Source organism: Chiloscyllium punctatum, chromosome 1 (genome assembly GCF_047496795.1).
Source record: "Chiloscyllium punctatum isolate Juve2018m chromosome 1, sChiPun1.3, whole genome shotgun sequence".
In the NCBI taxonomy this organism is placed as follows: Eukaryota; Metazoa; Chordata; class Chondrichthyes; order Orectolobiformes; family Hemiscylliidae; genus Chiloscyllium; species Chiloscyllium punctatum.
In genome coordinates, this window is record NC_092739.1 from 36,767,192 (window position 1) to 36,787,721 (window position 20,530).

The window sequence follows — 20,530 nt, forward strand, 5'->3', positions numbered from 1 at the left end:
GATCCTCTTTAAAAATGAATGAATTCACAAGTCCTACTCTTCAAATTGGAATGCTACCAAGAGGAATAGCTTGCACCTCCTTGGCCCAGTAATGCTACAGGGAGCAGCAGTGGCAACTGCTGAGTCCTCATCCAGGAGCAATGATGGAATCTGTAAGGCAAGTTGAATGACCTCGCTGGAGCTAGTCAGGGAGGAGATAGTGATAAGAAGGCCATTAATTTAGCCAATTAATGGTGTCAGTCGTCCCAAAGACCACTTCGCACTCCTTCAGTTGTTGCAGCAGAGGCAATGTGTATGGCATTCTTCCCTCACACCCCCACTCTCGCCATCTTCCTCAATTCTGTTACCGACATGATCTTTTTTCAGAATCATGTATAAAGTGAAAAGTTGTGGTCCCAACACTGAGCATTGCGGAACACCACTTGTCACCGGATGCCACCCTGAGAAGGACCCTTTTATCCCCATTCTCTACTTTCTACCAACAGCCAAGTTCCTATCCATGCTAGTACCTTGCCTCTGATGCCATGGGACCTTAACTTACTGAGTAGCCTCTATGCGGCACCTTGTCCAAGTCCTTCTTGAAGTCCAGGTAGATAACATCCATTGGTTCTCCTTGGTTTAATCTGTTCATTACTTCCTGAATGAATCCTAGCAGATTTGTCAGGCACAACCTCCCCTTGATGAATCCATGCTGACTTTGCCCAATTTTACCATACACTTCCAAGTATACAGAAATCTCATCCTTCACGATGGATTCCAGGATCTTACCCATGACCGAGATTAGATTAATTGGTCTGAAATTTTCCGTCTTCTGTCTTACTCCCTCTTTAAACAGATGTGTCACGTTAGCCATTTTCCAGTCCTCCAGTCCTCATGATCACTAATGCCTCCACTATCTGTTCAGCGCTGTCCCTTAGAACTCTGGGGTGCAGTCCATCTAGTTCAGGTGATATATCCATCTTAAGGCCAATCATTTTTTCTAGCACCTACTCAGCTCTGGCTCCTCATGCTTTTGAATTTTTGGGAAATTACTCATGTCTTCAACTGTGAAGATTGACATGAAGTAATTATTCAGTTTCTCAGCCATTTCTTTGTTCCTCACTACTATCTCTCCTGCATCGGTTTCCAGTGGCCCAATGTCTACTTTTGCATCTCTTTTGCCCATTATCTATCTAAAGAAACTCTTACAATCTTCCTTTATATTACTGGCTATCTTACCCTCATATTTAATCTTTTCTGTCCTTTTTTTTGCCCTCTGTTAATCTTTGTAAGCTTCCCAATCCTCTGGTTTCCCACTGTTCTTCGCTACTTTATATGCTTTTTATTGGGTTTTATGCTATCTCTGACTTCCCTAGTCAGCCATGGTTGCCTCATCCTCCCTAAACCACACTTCTTTTTCCTCGGGATGAATCTCTGCTGTGTCTCCTGAATTACTCCCAGAAAGCCCTGCCATTGGTGTTCCACTGACTTTCTTGCTCGGCTCTTCTCCCAGTCAATTCTACCCACCTCCTCCCTCATGCCTCTGTAGTTGCCTTTATTCAGCTGAAATACCGTTACCTCTGATTCTGTCTTCTCTCTCTCAAATTGCAGAGTAAATTCAATCATATTATGATCACTGCTTCCTAAGGGTTCCTTCACCTTAAGTTCCCTTATCAAGTCTGCATCATTACACAACACTAAATTCAGTACTACCAGTTCCCTGGTGGCCTTCAGCACAAGCTGCTGCAAAAAGCCATCTTGTAGACATTCCACAAATTCCTTTTCCAGTCAACCACCACCAACCTGATTTTTGCAGTCCACCTGCATATTGAAATGTCCCATGATCACTATAACTTTGCTTTTCCTAGATACCTTTTCTATCTCCTGGTGTATCTTGTGATCCAGCTCCCGACTGCTGTTTGGAGGAATATACATGACTCCAACTATGGTTTTTTTTAACCTTTGCGGTTCCTTAGTTCAACCCACACAGATTCAACACCATCTGACCCGACTTCATTTCTTATTTAATTTCATTTCTTAGTGATAAGGGAACCCCATCCCCTCTGCTCACCTGCCTATCTTTTCGATTGGATGTACACCCTTGAATATTCAGCTCCCAATTCTGATCCTGTTGCAACTACGACTCTGTGATGCCCACCTAGTCATTCCTGCCGATTTCGATCTTTGCCTTAACCTCATTAACCTTACTCCTTCTACTGTGTGCATTCAGATATAACACCTTGAATCCTCTATTAACTGTCCCTCTTCTCATTGTCATTCATTTGTCCAGTTTACTTGAAGTTTTATTACAACCCTATCCAGATACTCTGGCCTATTTGTTTCTGTGCTGGAGATTTTAATAACCTCTCCTGATTTCTGCACTCTTACCTTCTCTTTTAATCTGGGTTTTCTAATTTCCCCTGTAACTGAACCCCTCCCCATTTAGTTTAAAGCTCTGTCTACAGCCCTTGTTATGTGATTCACTAGGACTCTGGTCCCATCTGATCAACATTCTGTTATACTCTAAGGTAACCTTCTTCGCTGTCCACTACATCTCCAATTTTGGTGTCATTTATAAACGTATGAACCAGACCTCCCTTTTTCACTTCCAAATCATTTATATAAATGATGAAAATTAGTGGACCCAGCACCAATCCTCATGGCAGAATGGTGGTCACAGGCCTTCAGTTTTTAACCACCCTTTACAACCATCCTCTGTCTTCTACCTTTGAGCCAGTCCTGTATCTAATTATCTAGTTCTCCCTGTATTCCATGTGATCTAACCTTGCTATACAGTACACTATGAGGAACCTTGTTGAATCTCTTCCTGAAGTCCATATAGATCACGTCCACTGCTTTGCCCGCATCAATCCTCTTTATTACTTCTTCAAGATACTCAATCAAATTAGTGAGACATGATTTTCCATGCACAAAGCCATGTTGATTATCCCTAATCAGTCCTTGCCTTTCCAAATATGTATAAATCCTGTCCCTCAGGATTCCCTCCAACAACTTGCCCACCACTGATGTCAGGCTCACCAATCTGTAGTTCCCTGGCTCCTCCGTACCACCTTCCTTAAACAGTGGCACCACGTTAGCCAACCTCTAAAATCCGACACCTCAATGGCTATCAATGATACAAATATCTTAGCAAGGGGCCCAGCAATCACTTCCCTAGCTTCCCACAGAGTTCTGATCAGGTTCTGGGGATTCATCCACTTTTATGCGTTTTAAGACATCCAGCATCACCACCTCTGTAATATGGACATTTTCAAGATGTTGCTATTAGTTTTCCCACATTCTCTATCTTCCATGTCCTTATCCACAACAAACACTGATGTAAAATACTCATTTAGTATTTCCCCCATCTCCTGTGGTTCCACACATAAGTGCCCTTGCTGACCTTTAAGGGACCCTATTCTCAGCCTAGTTACCCTTTTGTTCATAATGTATTTGTAGAGTCCCTTTTGGATTCTCTTTAACCCTATTTGCGAAGGCTGTGTCATGTCCCCTTTTTGCCTTCCTGATTTCCCTCTTGAGTATACTTCTACTGCCTTTATACTCTTGTAGGAATTCACTTGATCTCTCCTGTCTATACCTGACATATGCTTCCTTCCTTTTCTTAACCAAAACCTCAATTTCTCGAGACATCCAGCATTCCCTACACCTACCAGCCTTGCCTTTCACCTAACAGGAACATACTGTTTCTGGACTCTCGTTATCTAATTTCTGAAGGCTTTCCACTTTCCAGCCATCCCTTTACCTGCGATCATCTGCCCCAATCAACTTTTGAAAGTTCTTGCCGAATATTGTCAAAAGTGGCCTTCCTCCAATTTAGAACTTTAATTTTTAGATCCCATCTACAGTATATCCTTTTCCATCACTATTGTAAAATTAGTAGAATTATGTTCCCAAAGTACTCTCCCTCTGACAACGGCCCTACCTTATTTCCCAAGAGATTCAAGTTTTGTACCTTCTCTAGTGGGTATGTCCACATACTGAACCAGAAAATGTTCTTCTACACACTTAACAAATACCTCTCCATCCAAGCCCTTAACACTATGGCAGTCCCAGTCTATGTTTGGAAAGTTAAAATCCCCTACCAAAACCACCCTATTATTCTTACAGATAATGGAGATCTCCTTACAAATTTTCTTCTCGATTTCCCACTGACTATTAAGGTGTCTATGGTTCAATCCCAATAAAGTGATCGTCCCTTTCTTTTTTCTCATTTCCACCCAAATAAGTTCCCTGGATGTACTCCCGGGAATATCTTCCCTCAGTACAGCTATAATATTATCCCTAATCAAAAACGCCACGCCCCCTCCTCTCTTGCCTCCCTTTCTATCCTTCCTGTAGCACCTATATCCTGGAATGTTAAGCTGCCAGTCCTGTCCGTTCCTGAGCCACGTGTCTGTAATCACTATGATATCCTGACCATGCCCTGAGTTCATCTGCCTTACCTTGTTAGGCCTCTTGTATTGAAATAAATGCAGTTTAATCTATCAGTTGTACCTTGTTCTCTGTGTTGTTCCTGTCTGTTTGACTGACTTATTTTCCCAACTGTACCAGTCTCAGACTTATCTCTAACCTCACTATCTCTCTGGGTCCCACCTCTCCTTTACTCGTTTAAATCTTCCTGAGCAGCTCTGGCTAATCTCCCTCTACATTTTCCAAAAGACCATACTCGTTAGAGGTGGGCATAGCCACAGAGTGCTGCACTACCTGCCTCTCTCTCCTACCTTTCCTAGAGGACACCCATGTATCTGACTGTATCTTTATCTCCTTCCCTGCAACTGCCATCCATTACATCCCCTAGTTCCTGTAAATTCCTCATTACCTCTGACTGCTGCTCCAACCGATCTACGTGATCCGATAGGATTCACAACCAAACACACTTGCTGCAGCCATGATCATCAGTAACATGGAAACTCTCTTTACTCTGTCATATCTGACTGGAAGGGCACATCACTTCATTAAACACCATCTTTGCTCCTTAACAATCTACAGACCCAGAAAATTGCGCAGTCTTACTGCTCTTGAAACACTGCTCCAGGCTGGGTCTGTACCTATGTTTTGATATTTTCAATGCTTAATTAAGAGACAGATCTCAATAAAAACATAACATCAAAAAGAGTCCACTCTACTCAATATTGTACATTTACAAAAAAAAAAGTAAGGTTACACTTTAAAACTAGCCACTTAACTGCTCGCCTGTTGTGAACTCCCCCACATAGGGTTCACCAAAGTCAGCTGTGAATTTTGCTGGTTGTTTATCTTTCTTAGAATGAACTCCAATGCCCAGAAACACTTGAACCCAGACAGCAAAGGTAGATGTTACGCAGGTTACTGCTGGGGCATACAGCAGTGTAGGTTTCTATCTCCATTTGAATCACTTCCCATGTGGTCACTGCCTTTGTGTCCCTTCCTCCTTTTTTCATGTGCCGTTGTTTTCATTATCTTTCTCCCAAAGTTCCAAACCAATGCTAAATGTAAAATTTGAGCTAGTATTGTGATGAATAAAGCTTGAGCAAAATTCAAGAGGAGCCACAACATGCGCAGAAAACTATTTTCAAGTAATTTGTCAAGTGATAAGCTACAGCAATTATGAAATTGAACATTACTTTATTTCTGTGTTAAGGTTTGACCCAGTTAGCGGTTCGTGATGCAGATACATATCCTGATGACCTTCTGTTCGAGCTATTGGAACCTCCTCAGTTTGGGGTACTGATTAAATCAGACAACAGACAGCCACTGGTAAAAGGTGAGTGACAGTTATACCGCTATTTTCATTTCTCCAAAGGCAATATCTGCACCATGTCTGCAGTTTCTCTGGCTGAAGTCAACTAATTCAGCATGTACCAAAGCTATGCAAATATTTGCATGCAGGTGGTTGAACGTTAAAGCCACAGTTTACAAGTTTAAAAGTAGAAAGCAAAGTATAACTGGAAAGGATAAAAACTTGTACGCCATTAATCCTGGGAATGATGTTCTGTTTCTGACGGTAATTCCTCGGATGAGCACATTTGTCTGGACTTTGAGTTGCATAGCCTAGTCAAATAAATTTGGTGCAAACAGCTACACAACAAAGTTGTGTTTACTCAATCCCAGCTAATCAGATCATTTTCAGATTGCTGCCTTTTTGGTAATTTGAATGAATGGATCCCTTGATCTAGGAAAGTTTGGAAGACTCTCCAATGGGTCACAAATGCACATCATAGGTGGTAAAGTTAAAAACTACCGCCTTTCTCTTTCTCACCCCGTCCTTCAAATGTCAGTTATTTTCATTTATAACAATTTTAGATTGATTCTAATCTAAAAAGTAAGATTACGGAGGTTTACATGAATGCATGCAGTTTTTGAGCAAAGTACAATGTTGCCCTGCAAGTACAAATTCACCCCACAAAATATATGTGTGCATGTGGGTCTTTGTCTGTCTGTGTGTATGTATGTCTGGGTTGGGGGTTGTGAGTGTGAGAAAGTGTGTGTGTGTGTGGTGAGTGCAGAGTGTCTTAAGTCTGTGAGGGGGTGCATGTGTGAGTGTGGGAATGTGTGTGTGTCTGTGTGCACATCTGTGTGTATGTGCGTCCAGATGTATGTGTGTGTGTGTGTGTGTGTGTGTGTAGTGCAATGGTGGTCACCTGTAATGTGACATGAACCCAAGGACCCAGTTGAGGCCCTACCAATGGGTACCGAACTTAGCTATCAGCCTCTGCTCGGCTCGGTTTCGACATGGTACATTGGGGAAACTGAGCAAAGACTACGACAACGGATGAATGGGCACCGCACAACAATCAACAGAAAGGAGGGTTCCCTCCCAGTTGGGTAACACTTCGGTGGTCCAGGACATTCGGCCTCGGACCTTCAGGTGACCATCCTCCAAGGTGGACTTTGGGACAGGCAGCAGAGAAAAGTGGCTGAGCAGAGGCTGATAACTAAGTTCGGTACCCATAGGGAGGGCCTCAACCGGGACCTTGGGTTCATGTCACACTACAGGTGACCACCATTGCACTATACACACACACAGATACTCCTACACACACACACTCTCACACATACACAGGCACTCCTATACGCACATGGACACACATACACACAGACACCCACACACACCCTTACAGACACACACACTCCCACACTCTCTCGTGCACCCCCTTACAGACATAGTACACACAACTTTATCACACTCGCAACCCCCAACCCCCCCCCCCCCCCCCCCACATACACATTTACACACACACACGCACGCACACATATATTTTGTGGGGTGAATTTGTACTTGCAGGGTCACATTGTATTTTGCTTAAAAACTGCATGCATTCATGTAGAACTCTGAGCTCAAAAACTGCATGAATTTATGTAAAACTCCGTAATCTCTCTTTTTAGATTAGAATCAATCTAAACATCATGGCATAGACAGAGAACACAGGGGGCCAACACCTTCAACATATTGTCTAGCTATCACCATTGTTAACAGCTAACCCGAGAATGCAACTTTTTAAAAAAAAGGTTTTGTGATTTCCACATGAAAGAAGTGAAACTATCATTGTATTCTAATAGATGAAAGGCTTAACAGACAATTAATGTTTCAATGTATAATTTCAGTTACATCACACTGCAAATTTTTGCTATAAATTCTGTGTTAGGATTGAGCCCTCCATTATCACCTGATGAAGGAGCGTTGCTCTGAAAGCTAGTGTGCTTCCAATTAAACCTGTTGGACTATAGCCTGGTGTTGTGTGATTTTTAACTTTGTACATCCCAGTCCAACACTGGCATCTCCAAATCATTTATTCAAACATGTAGCTGCCAGCCTCCTGGATTCCATCTTTTGGTATGGAAAATGATATGGCATAGGACAAACTTACTTTTGTCATTTTGGTTTATCGTTGAATTTTGAATTATTTGCTGAAATCTTTTCTGTCTGTAATTTTCTGATGTGGTTGGAAATGAGTGACTGTGTGGAGTTTTCACATTCTCCCTGTTTCTGACTGGTCCTCCAGTTTCCATCCACAGTCCAGTGATGTGCAGGTTAGGTGAATTGGACATGCTAAATTATCCCATTGTGTCTAGGGCTGTGCAGGGTAGTTGGGTTAACAGTGGTAAATGTGGGTTTATGGAGATAACGTGGGATGCTGTTCAGAGAGTTCGTGCAGACCTGCAGTTCCTGCAGGCCATTTGGCCTCTATCTGCACTTGAGGGATTCTATGATTCTATCTCATTTAGTATTTAGGCTGAAATTATTACTGGGAGGAATTTCATCGCAAAATGATGCACCATTAGTGACCTGTTACTTAGATGAAACCTGAGTTCCAAACTCTCATGACGATGGAGAAACAATTGTTCCTTATTCTTTGAAATAATGCATTATTTCCAATTGCATGTTACTATTTAAATGTACAATTGCATGAGCAATGTATATCCTATGTTCAATCATTGTTCTGTTGAAGAAGTACATTGTGCTCAAAGAATGCAATGTTTTTATTTGCAAATCTTGTATTGTCCAATCTGAAAGAAAATATTTTTATTTCTGAAATTTAAATGCATGTAATGAGATTTGTAGATCGGTCACCAAAACTGGGATTATTAAAACTTGTTTATTTCCAGTTAACATTATATTTACATCACAAACAATATTTTAGCTATTTTTTTTAGTATGAGAAAATAGTTTCTAACTTCAAATAATACTGATATTGTTAATGTTGATCTTGCCTAGTGCACGTCCTGTGCAGTGTAACCTGTGTGCCTTGCTCTGTCAAAGTATTTTTTACGCACTATGATCCCTGTTGTCTTGCTTAATATGATCTGCTTGTCATGCTCACAGACAGAGGTTTTCATTGTATTTCGGTACATGTGACAATAAATTAAATCAATCATCATAATTTACAAAAATCAAATGAATTTTCTGTTCTTAATCTTCTTAAGAAGTGGTAAAGGAAGAGACCTGTAGTCAATCTTCGCCATTTTAAATTTATTCACAAAATGAGACACTACAAATCTATCGGTTGTTATCCGACAATCCTTCACCAGAGTTGATAAGTGTCTCTTTCCAGACTTGAATATATGCAGTTGTCTGATGAGTGGACCCTGCTTGTTCACGCTTCATTTTAATTCTTATAGTTAAGAGTCATGGGTTTAGATGATTTTAATCCACCTGTCCAGAGATGTTTGGACACACAACTAAAGCAGGTGGGACGTGAACCCAGCCCATGTGACCCAGAAGAAGGGACACTATCACTGCACTAGAACAACTCTATCTATGATTTATTCTATCCATAAATTGAATTTCTTAATTATGTTATTGTTTTGTATTTACTGCTGAGTAATATTTTCTAATTAAATTGTTCAGAGATCATATTAGACATCTCTAGAGCAGGTTAGACCTGAACCTGGAGTATCTGGTTCACAGACAGAGGCACTACCACTGTATCACAAGAGCCTTTAAGAACTATGGGTTCATCATTAAGAGCTTAAATGCCAGATGATATTCTATTTTAATTACTTTCCCATTTTCTACAGGAGATACCTTCACACATGATGATGTTGCACGAAATGCAATTCATTACATTCATGGTGGCACCCCAACAACGCAAGACGGTATGCAAATCTTAGTCACAGATGGAGTTACCACGGCAACAACACTGCTGGAAGTTCACATCTCAGCAATAGATGGTGATGGACCAAGGCTTGCACCTGAATCTCTGTTGACCATTTCAGTGCCTGCGAAAAGCTTTGAAACTTTAACAAGATCTCATCTGGCATACACTGTATGTTAACTCTTTTACTCTGAGCAGTAGCCAGCTTATTTTTAGCTTATTGTGTTCTCTTCTAAGTATTTTTGACTCATTAAAAATATAGGTTAATTACACATATCGACTTTCCAGAAAAATAATGCACTTTTACAGTTTGCTTTATTAGATGATAGAAGTTAGTTTATTCTCATGGACTTATTTCAAAATTGTCATATCTTTTGATAGCTAAATATTAACAATTCATAGCATGAATGTTCTTTTACTGTATTGTGCCTTTTTTGTGATATTTTGCTTTTCCCAGATGGTCTCGAAAATTGTTTTTACTGTTTTGTGCTTTTTATTTTATTTCATTTTAATTTTGCTTTTATTTTTCACTTCTTCTGTATTTTTATTTCCATCCTTCTACTTAAAAATGTCCCAAGACAGGTAAAGCATCCGAAGAAATAGCACCTTACCTAAAATTCTGAATTAGATTCCAACCTTGCATAATTCTTCACCCTAATTCAAGCTGTGAATCACGAGAAATGTTTGCTCTTACGTTATTGAATGCGATTTGTTTTTTGCTTCCCTTCCTTGAAGCACAATTGCACCAAGCTTCATTATCTGGCTGTACCATCATTCTAACAAATGCGTTCACTGGAACAGCCCAAACAAAGCATCCTTTCCCTATTCATGCAGGGCCAAATATTGTGTCCATTCTCCCAACCTGACAACCAGGCAAGGCCACTCACCAAATGGAAGATTCAAATCTAAATCCAAATGCACAATTGAAAGCCTTTTTATGTGAATGCTATGTCTGATAATGCAATACTAACCTTTCAGTGGCTTTCCACTTCTGTACTTTATGTAGTAATTGTTGAACACAGAACAGTACAGTCCAGGAACAGGCTCTTCTGCCCATGTCTATGTAAACCAGTCCCACGTGGTCTGTATCCCTTTATTCCCTGCCTGATTATGTGTCTGCCTAAATGCCTCTTAAATGTTGCTGTCATAGAAGTTCATAGAATCCCTACAGTGAGGAAACAGGTCCTTCGGCCCAACAAGTCCACACCGACCCTCCGAAGAGTAACCCACCCAGACCCGTTCCCCTATCATCCATTTACCCCTCATTAATGCACCTAACCTACACATCCCTGAACACTATGGGCAATTTAGCATGGCCAATTCACCTCAGTTGCACATCTTTGGACTGTGGGAGGAAACCGAAGCACCCAGAGGAAACCCACACAAACTCAACACACAGTCCCCCAAGGTTTGAATCAAACCCAGGTCCCTGGCACTGTGAGGCAGCAGTGCCAGCAACTGAACCACTGTGCTGCCCTGTCATATCCACTTATACCACCACCCCTACCAGCATATATCAGGCACCTGCCACGTTCTGTATTAAAACAAAACTTGCTTCACTTATTTCCTTTAAATCTTCTCTCCCTGACTTTAAACCTATGCCCTTTAGCATTTGACATTTCCACCCTGGGGAAAAAGAGTCTGACCATCCTCCCTATCCTGGCCTCTCATAATTTTATATACTTTCATCAGATCATCCCTCAGCCTCCACCACTCGAGCAAAAGCAACCGAAAAGTTTGTTCAACCTCTTCTTATAGCTAATATGCTCCAGTCCAGGCAACATCCTGGTAAACCTCTTTTGCATCCTTCCTAAAGCATCAGCATCTTGCCCGTAGAATGGCAAGCAGAACTGGGCACAGTACTCCAATGTGACCTAACTAAAGTTTTATGCAGCTGCAACATAACTTGCCAACTTTCATACTTGGTGTCCCAACTGATAAAGATGAGCTGTATGGCTACTTTACCACTTTATCCACTTTCAGGAGGCAATTGACAGGCGCTCCAAGATCCCTCTCTATGTCAATGGTCCTGCCATTTTCTGTTTACTTTCCTCTTGCATTTGACCTCCCAAAATGTATTACCTCTCACTTGTCCAGATTAAACTTAATCCATCGTTTCTCCAACTAACGTTCCAACTGATCAATGTCATGTTGTATCCTTTGACAACCTCCCTCAATATTCACAGCTCCACCAACTTTCATGTTATCTTCAAGCTGACTAATGAGGCCACCTACATTTCATCCAAGTCGTTTACATATGTTATAAACAACAGAGGTCCCAGTGTTGATCCTTGCAGAACAGCATTGCTCACAGATCTCCACTCAGAAAAACATACCTCCACAACTAAATGAAATGAAAAATGAGGTGTTGCATTTTGCGAAGGCAAGCTAAGGCAGGACTTACATAGTTAATGGTAGTCCTCGGGGGAGCGTTGCCAAACAGACTTAAGGGTGCGAGTGCATTGTTGTTTGAAAGTAGAATCACAGGTAGACTGGGTAGTAAAGAAGGCATTTGGCATGCTTGCCTTCATTGGTCAGAACATTAAGTATAGGAGTTGGGATGCCATGTCTCAGGTGCACAGGACATCCCAACTCCTCTATTTAATGTTCTTACCAATGAAAGTCACTTTCTTATATGAAGGATGTTGCTGAGAGAGTGCAGAAAGGATTTTCAAGGATATTGCTGGGACTGGAGGGTTTGAGTTATAGGGAGAGGCTGAATAGACAGGAGCTTTTCTGCCCTGGAGTGTTGGAAGCTGAGGGGTGACCTTATAATGGTTTATAAAATCCTGAGAGGTGTGGATAGGGTAAATAGCAAAGATCTTTTTTCTTGAGTGAGGCGGTCCAAACCTTGAGGGCACAATTTGAAGGTGAGAGGGGAAAGATTTAAAAGGGACCTAAGGAGTAACTTTTTCACATCTAGGGTGCTGCGTGTCTGGAATGAGCTGCTAGAGGAAGTGATAGAGGCTGGTTTGATTACAACATTCAAAAAGCATCTGAATGGGTATATGAATAGGAGGGGTTTAGAGGAGTATTGGCCAAGTGCTGGCAAATGGGACGAGGTCAGCTTGGGATGTCTGGTCGGTGCCGACCAGTTAGACAAAGGTTCTGTTTCCATGCTTTGTATCCAACTTGTCAGTTCTCCATGGATCCCATGTGACTTAATCTTCTGGACCAGCCTACCATCTGAGACCTTGTCAAATGTTTTAATAAATGCTAAAATAAAACACAACCAGTTCTGAAGAAGAGTCACTGACTCAGCATTACTCTGTTTTCTCCCAACTCCATGCGGTTAGAACTGCCAAAGTTCACCACCAATTTGAGGTTTTGCTTTAATAAATGCTTTTGATTTGATCTCTTGAAGTTTCCAGAAATATTCACATTATTTTTGCAATTGTGTTATGTGAAATCATGAAAAATATTAAAGAGGAACCAACTAGCTGAACATAACATTTACCTTTTCTTCTCTAGGATAATAATTCTCCCGACAGTAAAATCCGGATGCAGCTGATCTCTCTGCCCATGTATGGTATTCTCACTAATCAGGATGAGGAACTGCTGGAATTTTCTACTTTTACAATGGAAGATATTGATAACCAAAGAATCAGGTAAAATAATTGAATATAATACAGAACATATGCAATATACAAGTTTCACTTCTTCCTGTAAAAGAAGTCCTTCGTAATGCCTACAATTTAATGTTTTTAATACTCTTACGTAGACTTTAAAACACATTTCAGTCCATTGAGTGATGTTGGTTGATATGTGTATGATCGAAATCCAGAACCTAAGTTAGTCAATTAAAGAGACAGACATGAATTATTGTAGAATATGTTGGTATCCTGGAGAGACCTTGGGGTGTAGGTTAATCGTTCCTTGAAAGTTGAGTAGCAAGTCGGTAGGATATTGAAGAAAGTGTTTGATATGCTTTCCCTTATTGTTCAGAGCATTGAACATAGGAGTTGGGAGGCCATATTGCAGTTTTTCAGAGCATTAGTTAGGCTGCTTCTGGAATATTGCTGGAAAAGCACAGCAGGGCAGGTAGCATCCAAGGGGAGCAGGAAAATTGACCTTTCAGGCAAAAGCCCTTCATCAGGAATATTGGGTGTAGTTCTGGTCTCCCTCCTGTTGGAAGGATGTTGTGAAATTTGAAAGGGTTCAGAAAAGATTTAAAAGGTTGTTGCCAGGGTTGAAGACTTTGAGCTACAGGGAGAGGCTGAACAGGCTAGGGCTATTTCCCCTGGTGCTTTGGAGGCTGAGGGGTCATCTTATAGAGGTTTATAACATAATGAGGAGCATGGATAGAGTAAGTAGACAACTGTTTTCCCTGGGTTGGGGGAGTCCAGTACGAGAGGGCTTAGGTTTAAATTGGGAGGGGAAAGATTTAAAAGAGGCCTAAAGGGGCAGCATTTTCAGGCAGAGGATGACATGTGTATGGCATGAGCTGCCAGATGAAGTGGTGGAGGCTGGTACAATTACAACATTTAAAAGGCATCTGGATGGGTATTTGAATAGGAAGGGTTTAGGGAGATATGGGCCAAGTGCTGTTAAATGGGACTAGATTAATTTCGGATATCTGGTTGTCATTGACGGAGTTAGACCGAAGGGTCTGTTTCCATGCTGTACATCTCTATGGCTCAATGGCTAATCCGTCCCATCAAGCCCCTGATGTGATATGTTTACAACATACCCAACAATTTATAGAAAATATTTCAAGGAAACAGGCACTGACCTTGAAATCAGATTATTGGATACAAAGTTGATAATATCTCTATTGATTCAAAGTTAAGTATATTCTATAAACAATTATACGTATGTTAAATGCAATTTCCTTTTACTGAGCCAATTAGGTACTTCAAGTCATTGAGAAGAGTGCACTAAGTAGGGGAAAAAAATGGCCTGAAGGCTTTGCTTCAATGGTCCAGTAATTCTGATGGAGCTAATTTTCTATTTTAGCAAAATACCTCATAGTATATCAGTTGTTACTGCTGTTGAAAACATTATTTGAATCAAGTCAAAAGCTGTACTGCCAGCATCTGTGCACCAACAGTGAATAAAATATGTGAAGTCATGTTTTAAGAATCATTTCCACATTGGACAGATCAATAGATGAGGTGTGAGGTTTCGTATAGAAATTAGATTGGGCGGCACGGTGGCACAGTGGTTAGCATGGCTGCCTCACAGCGCCAGAGACCTGGGTTCAATTCCCGACTCAGGTGACTGACTGTGTGGAGTTTGCACATTCTCCCCATGTCTGCGTGGGTTTCCTCCGGGTGCTCCGGTTTCCTCCCACAGTCCAAAGATGTGCAGGTCAGGTGAATTGGCCATGCTAAATTGCTAAATGTTAGGTAAAAGGGTAAATGTAGGGGAATGGGTGGGTTGCGCTTCGGCGGGTCGGTGTGGACTTGTTGGGCCAAAGGGCCTGTTTCCACACTGTAAGTAATCTAATCTAATCTAGATGGATATGTAATGTGACAATCTATATTTTCCTGCTCACATTGAAAGACAAGTTACCCCCTTAGTTGTTGGTGCATTATAACATAAAAATGCAAAATTAGTGACTAAAGTTATTTTAAACACAAAGATAACCAGTACTTTTAACACTATATCACACTTCACAGTGTCAGGTTTGCAGATTGTGTGCTGAGTTCACATGGATTGGCATAAGTATCACTGATGTGAATGAATGTCAATTTCTGAAAACATCCATGCAAAGACTGACCCTGTCTTAAACTGATGCACATCTTCCTAAAGCAGCCTGTGCCATATCCTTGATCCCTTGCATGCGCTAAGTAAAACATGCCATCATGGGTGAACATTTGGGGCTGATTATTGATGTGAATAGAGAAGGGTGTGGCTGAAAAAAAACAAAGAAGAGAAAAAAAGGAAATCTGAGGCCAGAAAAATTGGGTTGTCTTTTGAGTCAGTTAAGTTTATATACATTATATATGCATAAAACAAGTCACACCGAGACTTATGGTATAAAGGCGATTTTTTTAAACAAAAAAACCGTGTCGTATGCTACTGGGTCCTGTTATTTCAGTAACCTCTCTTTCCCCAAGGAGCAGACATTACAAGCATCTGTTAATCTGTAGGTTTGTCCTAACCATATCCTCAGGAGGTGCCTGTTTACAGCAATTAGATTCTGTGGTCCTAAGAAGATGGGAGTGATGAAACACACCTTTACCTTGGCAAAACTATAGGATGCTGGTCCTGATGATACTTTGTGGATGCTGGCAAATAAATGCTTAATGTATTTCTTTAAATCTGCTCTCCTCGATTTCGGTGGAGACATGAATCCATTTAAAATAAATATGTTACTATTTCCATTTAAATAGCGTGGAGTGGACTTTCCGATGTATATATTGAGCATGTGCACCCAAACATCGAAATGTCTTTGTTTTTCATACTGTAAACAAGATCTGCTAAAATATAAAAACATTTCACAATCATTGCCTTCTGTTGGTTGATGAAAACTTCCTCTGCTACATTAATTCCCTAATTATATGTCAAGGTCACCTTTAGGACAATTTATTTCCAGTTAATGTGTGGATATATTTATTTGCAACTTTAATATCTTGTGCTAGTAAGAACCAGAATAGGTTGCAACAACCCCTCACACACTTAGCCGCCTCTGTTTGGTATCAGAATTACATGTGATCAGAATATAACAAAATGATCATGTTCTTAAAAAAAATAAATCCCAGGATAGAATTTTGTATGGACCTGAATGATGTGGACGATAGACAGGAGATGTGGCAGAATCAGCGAGAACTATCTCCATGTCAGGAACAACTCATTTCAACTTTTAACAAGTTTCTGACACGAGCTGAGATTCTCATTATGCATCAGTGAGTTACCTATTAAGAGGCATTATTGCTTGTTAACAACTTTATTAACTGCAGATCTCGCCTCATTAATATGTAGTTTTCTGTTGTACCAAGCACAATGAGCAAAATAGATGCTGGGAATTCTCCATGTGGAAGTCAGAGCAGGTACCTGGTAATTTCAGTTTGCTGCTTATTCCAAAGGAACCACCGTGTTTGATACTATGCACCAACATCTCAGAATGCTCTGTGGGCACTAGTCCACAGATGGTGGCATAATGACCTCTGCCAGCCTCTAAGAATCCTCATGGCACATTTCTGATGCAGTTACAGGCTGCTTCTGCACTTCAGGGCTGGATCTCAGATTACATATGATAACTATCGTTGTAATGCTGCAGTGAGAATGCTTTGGATTCGGGGCCATACATTGAGCTTGTGGACTGGACCCGGCTGTGTCTCCAGGCTGTTTGCTTGCTGTCTTAATGCTCCCTCACTTTGAGCTCAGTTGGATGCTCTCAGCATCTCTGCCTTATCTCAGTTTTCCTCTTTTCACCTTTCCCCTCTGTCAGAGTTACTCAGTTCACAGTACTGCTGTTTTGCAATATAATTTAGTGCAAGTACAAAATCAAAAAGCTCATCATGGCTGTCAGCTGTCCTCAGTCATGGTGGGAGATGACCTACAGGCAGTGGATCAAAGGCAGTCTCTGATACCAGTCCAGGAACTTGAGCAGGTCAGAGACTGGATTCTCTCTAAGAGGTAAGAAGCTGGGTGTTGTACGTCCCTCCACCCATTTTGACTCCTTCTGTCCTAATGTAGCTGTTTTCCATCTGAAATGGGACAGGAGCAGATATATAAGGAGAGAAAAGTGAATGGCATGGCTGTTATTTTTGCTGCAGGTGGGGAGGTGCCCCGAGTGAATGAGTAAGCAGCACAGAGGCCATGCAGGGTTGGTGATGTTGGGTTTGAGGTAGATGATAGTGAGTAAGGGAAGATGTTGCAGACAATGAAGAGAGGGGTAGTACATGACTCTTGGTTATAGAGGTGGTTGCAGTATCGAGGACGGAGTGAGTATACAGTATTGGAGAGATGATGGTAGCACTTATGCTGACAGAGTAGAGAATGGCATTGACCAATTTCAGTGTTGAGCATTCCTCCAGAGTGCTGAGACTGCACTGACTCTGATCAAATTGGCATGGTGTTGTGGCTTCCAGTTTCCATGCTGAGAGGAGGTCCAGTCTGGTATGTCAGGTCTCCAGGTCCTTGCTCACAAAACCAATTTTTCCCTGTGTGCCACCTCTGGGCAAAATGTCAGGAACTGTGGAGGGCAACTGCAGACTTAAATGCTTGTTTGGGTTCAAACAGCCTTTTAAAGATGGCACCTGTGCCAGAAATGCCAGTCTACTTCAGGACATCCTGGCAGTAGCTGTGTGTAGTCAATAGTAAAGTGGGACTAGTTCAAACAAAAGATGGGGTAGGTCGATAATAGTGCAAACTTGGCAACATATCATGAGAAAACTCGCTAAACCTCATGGAGAGAGACCCTCCATAAAACTCAGCAAAACTCACATTGAGTCAACAAAGATTCTGCCTACAGCCTCTGAATTGCCATGAACAGCATAATCATAGTCCTGCTACTGTGTATTTATTATAACAATGACATTTCAGTATGGTTTTGATGTTTTTTTGTTAAGACTCGATAAAGCAAAAGAAATAAACTACAGTATATGGTCATGAAATACATTGAATTAAGCTTAGCTAAAGAAGGCCAGTGACAACAAAGAATACAATAAAAGAATGCATGACATGAGGGAGAAAAGAAAAGCTGACTGGTAGTGGTGGTATGCACTTGTCTTAATTTCAGAATTAGGTGTGACAAGTTAGAGACTCAAGCTAGCACTGTGTGTGAGATGGAATTATGTTATGGGTTGGTGTGGATGATCGCAGTATAGCCAATTCTGTAATACAGCTCTAAACAGAGACGATGTGTTAGAGTGTTAAAAGACTAAAGCTGTAGTTAGTGTGAATGCACTGAAAAGAAAGACTAATAGGTGTTTACTATTGATCCAGAGTAGTGAGATATGGAGAGAGCAGCAAATCTCCAAGCGTTTCTGGAAATGTGAAAAAGAATACTGAAGTAGAATTAGTAGGGAGTGTAATACCGTAATATGGAGTAGAGGAGGAACGATGTTAAGGACAGGCTTATGAAGAATTCCTGAAATGTGAAGTGGAGAACTTGATCAGTATGTTTCTAACCCAACCAGGAATAAAGCAGTCCTGGGATCTAATTCTAGAGAATGAAGTTGGCAATGGGAAAACATTGGGGTAAATGTGGTCATGAGGAAATTTTTTTAAAAAGAGCAAGATTAGACCAGATGGACTTTGAGCCTGCCCTGCTACAGCAAACTTTGTTTTGACCAGCACCTTACGAACCGCACTCTCAAAAAAAACGCCAAAAAAATGTCAGATACTGGCAGTTTCCTGTATTATCGCGATCTCCGCGATGTCTGAGTAGTTAGTTGAGAACGCGAGTGAGTAAGTTCTCTGCTAGTTTTATTTAAGGCAAACTGGCATTATTATTTGTGATTTATACTGTAAATAAAGTATGAGTGTTGTGTATTATTTCGTATGTGATTTTTACATTGATTATGTGGGCCTCTTGCTCAAGTGGGATAGTTGATCATTCGTTACACTCCTGTCCCATAAACGCTGGTTAATAAAAGGTTTACTTATATATTTAATAAGATCATGAGTGATATTCTACCTCAACTCCACTTTTCCAGCCTGTCCCCATATTGCCTGACCAAAATCTGATCAGTCTTGAATATGCTTAATGACTGATATCCAAGCTGTTTTGGATAGAGAATTCCAAATATACCATTCCCACTGAAAAAATGCTGGCTAGTCTCATTTCTAAATACATGGCCCCTCATCCTAAGATTATAACCACCAGATTCTGTGGGAATCAGACTCACTGTACCTACCTTGAGAAGTTCACCCACGAATATTACGTATTTCAATAAGATTCTTATTCTTCTAAGTTTCTGAAAACATTTGAAGACCAACATTGTACGTCAGATGTGACTTAACCAAAGTCCAAATGCAGCAAGATTTCCTTACCTTTGTACTTGTCATTAGGTATAATGTAGATACGGAAAGAGACATGGAAAGTGACGAAGAAAGTCAATGGTGAAAATACTGTATTCGAAGGCCTAGAGTTTTGGCCTAGTTGCTCAGGTTTGTTTGGTGCAATTTCCCAGATATTGCTGTAACTGGCACAATTTTAAATGTAATTTACATTCAGCTTGATTGAATTTCCACTATTTTTTGAGCCAGTTAAAAACAGCTAGTGCTATAGAGGCAGATTCTGCTGACAAAGCTGAAGAGTTAACTGTCGGGTGAAAGAAGATGGACAGACAGCGTAACAAAATGTGGAATTTTTCTTTGCGTCTGCAAGTGTTAGAAACCTTAAGGATGCCAGAGAAAACTGATAAAGCAATTTAGAAAATGTCTACCATTTTAATACCATGGATTAGAGCTTTCACTTTTGTAGGGAGAGTAGAGACAACATTAAAGAAAGACCTGACACAAGTATTCCAATTTATGAAGCATTTTAAGAGAGTTGGGATCTCTCAAGTAGGTCAATAACCAAAGTAAAATAGATGTAAAATAATGAACAAGAAAACTGCAAGGGAAATGAAGAGAATTATGTTACAGTGAACTGTTGCGACCTGAAGCATGTTCCTTGAAAAGGTATGGAGTCAGGTTCAGCTTTGAAAGGTCACTTGAACATTTGAAAAGAACTAATTTGAAGGGCTATGGAGTCAAAGTTGGAGTTTGGGACTAAATTGAATGCCTTCAATGAACCAGCAAAAAGGCTATAGGTCGAAGAGCCCCTTCTGTGCTTTTGTGTTTGCTCTATTCTTTCCTGGGGTTAGCTTTGAATTGTTCTAGAAAAGAGTCTGATCAGACATGATGAAGGGAGTGACCTTTATCTGTGCTGTTGTGGAAGTGTCATAATTGACTAACTGAGAAGTATTCTTAATTAGTTCTGTTCTTTACTACAAAATGATGTTAAGTCAAAAGACTATTATCTATCAGTTACTGATTTAGCTATGACTTGCTGTTTC

The 20,530-nt window shown here is 40.8% G+C and overlaps 1 protein-coding gene across 2 annotated transcripts in view; it reads left to right on the forward strand.

Annotated features, from left to right (window-relative positions):
• The window catches only part of fras1 (Fraser extracellular matrix complex subunit 1), a 465,328-nt gene that overhangs the window by 340,926 nt on the left and 103,872 nt on the right, over positions 1–20,530 (forward strand). For both annotated transcript variants that reach the window (XM_072591717.1, XM_072591723.1), the window contains 3 exons: positions 5,621–5,743; positions 9,499–9,746; positions 13,047–13,183. In XM_072591717.1, coding sequence (XP_072447818.1) covers positions 5,621–5,743; positions 9,499–9,746; positions 13,047–13,183 — 508 coding nt within the window. The remainder of the gene's footprint in view (positions 1–5,620; positions 5,744–9,498; positions 9,747–13,046; positions 13,184–20,530) is intronic.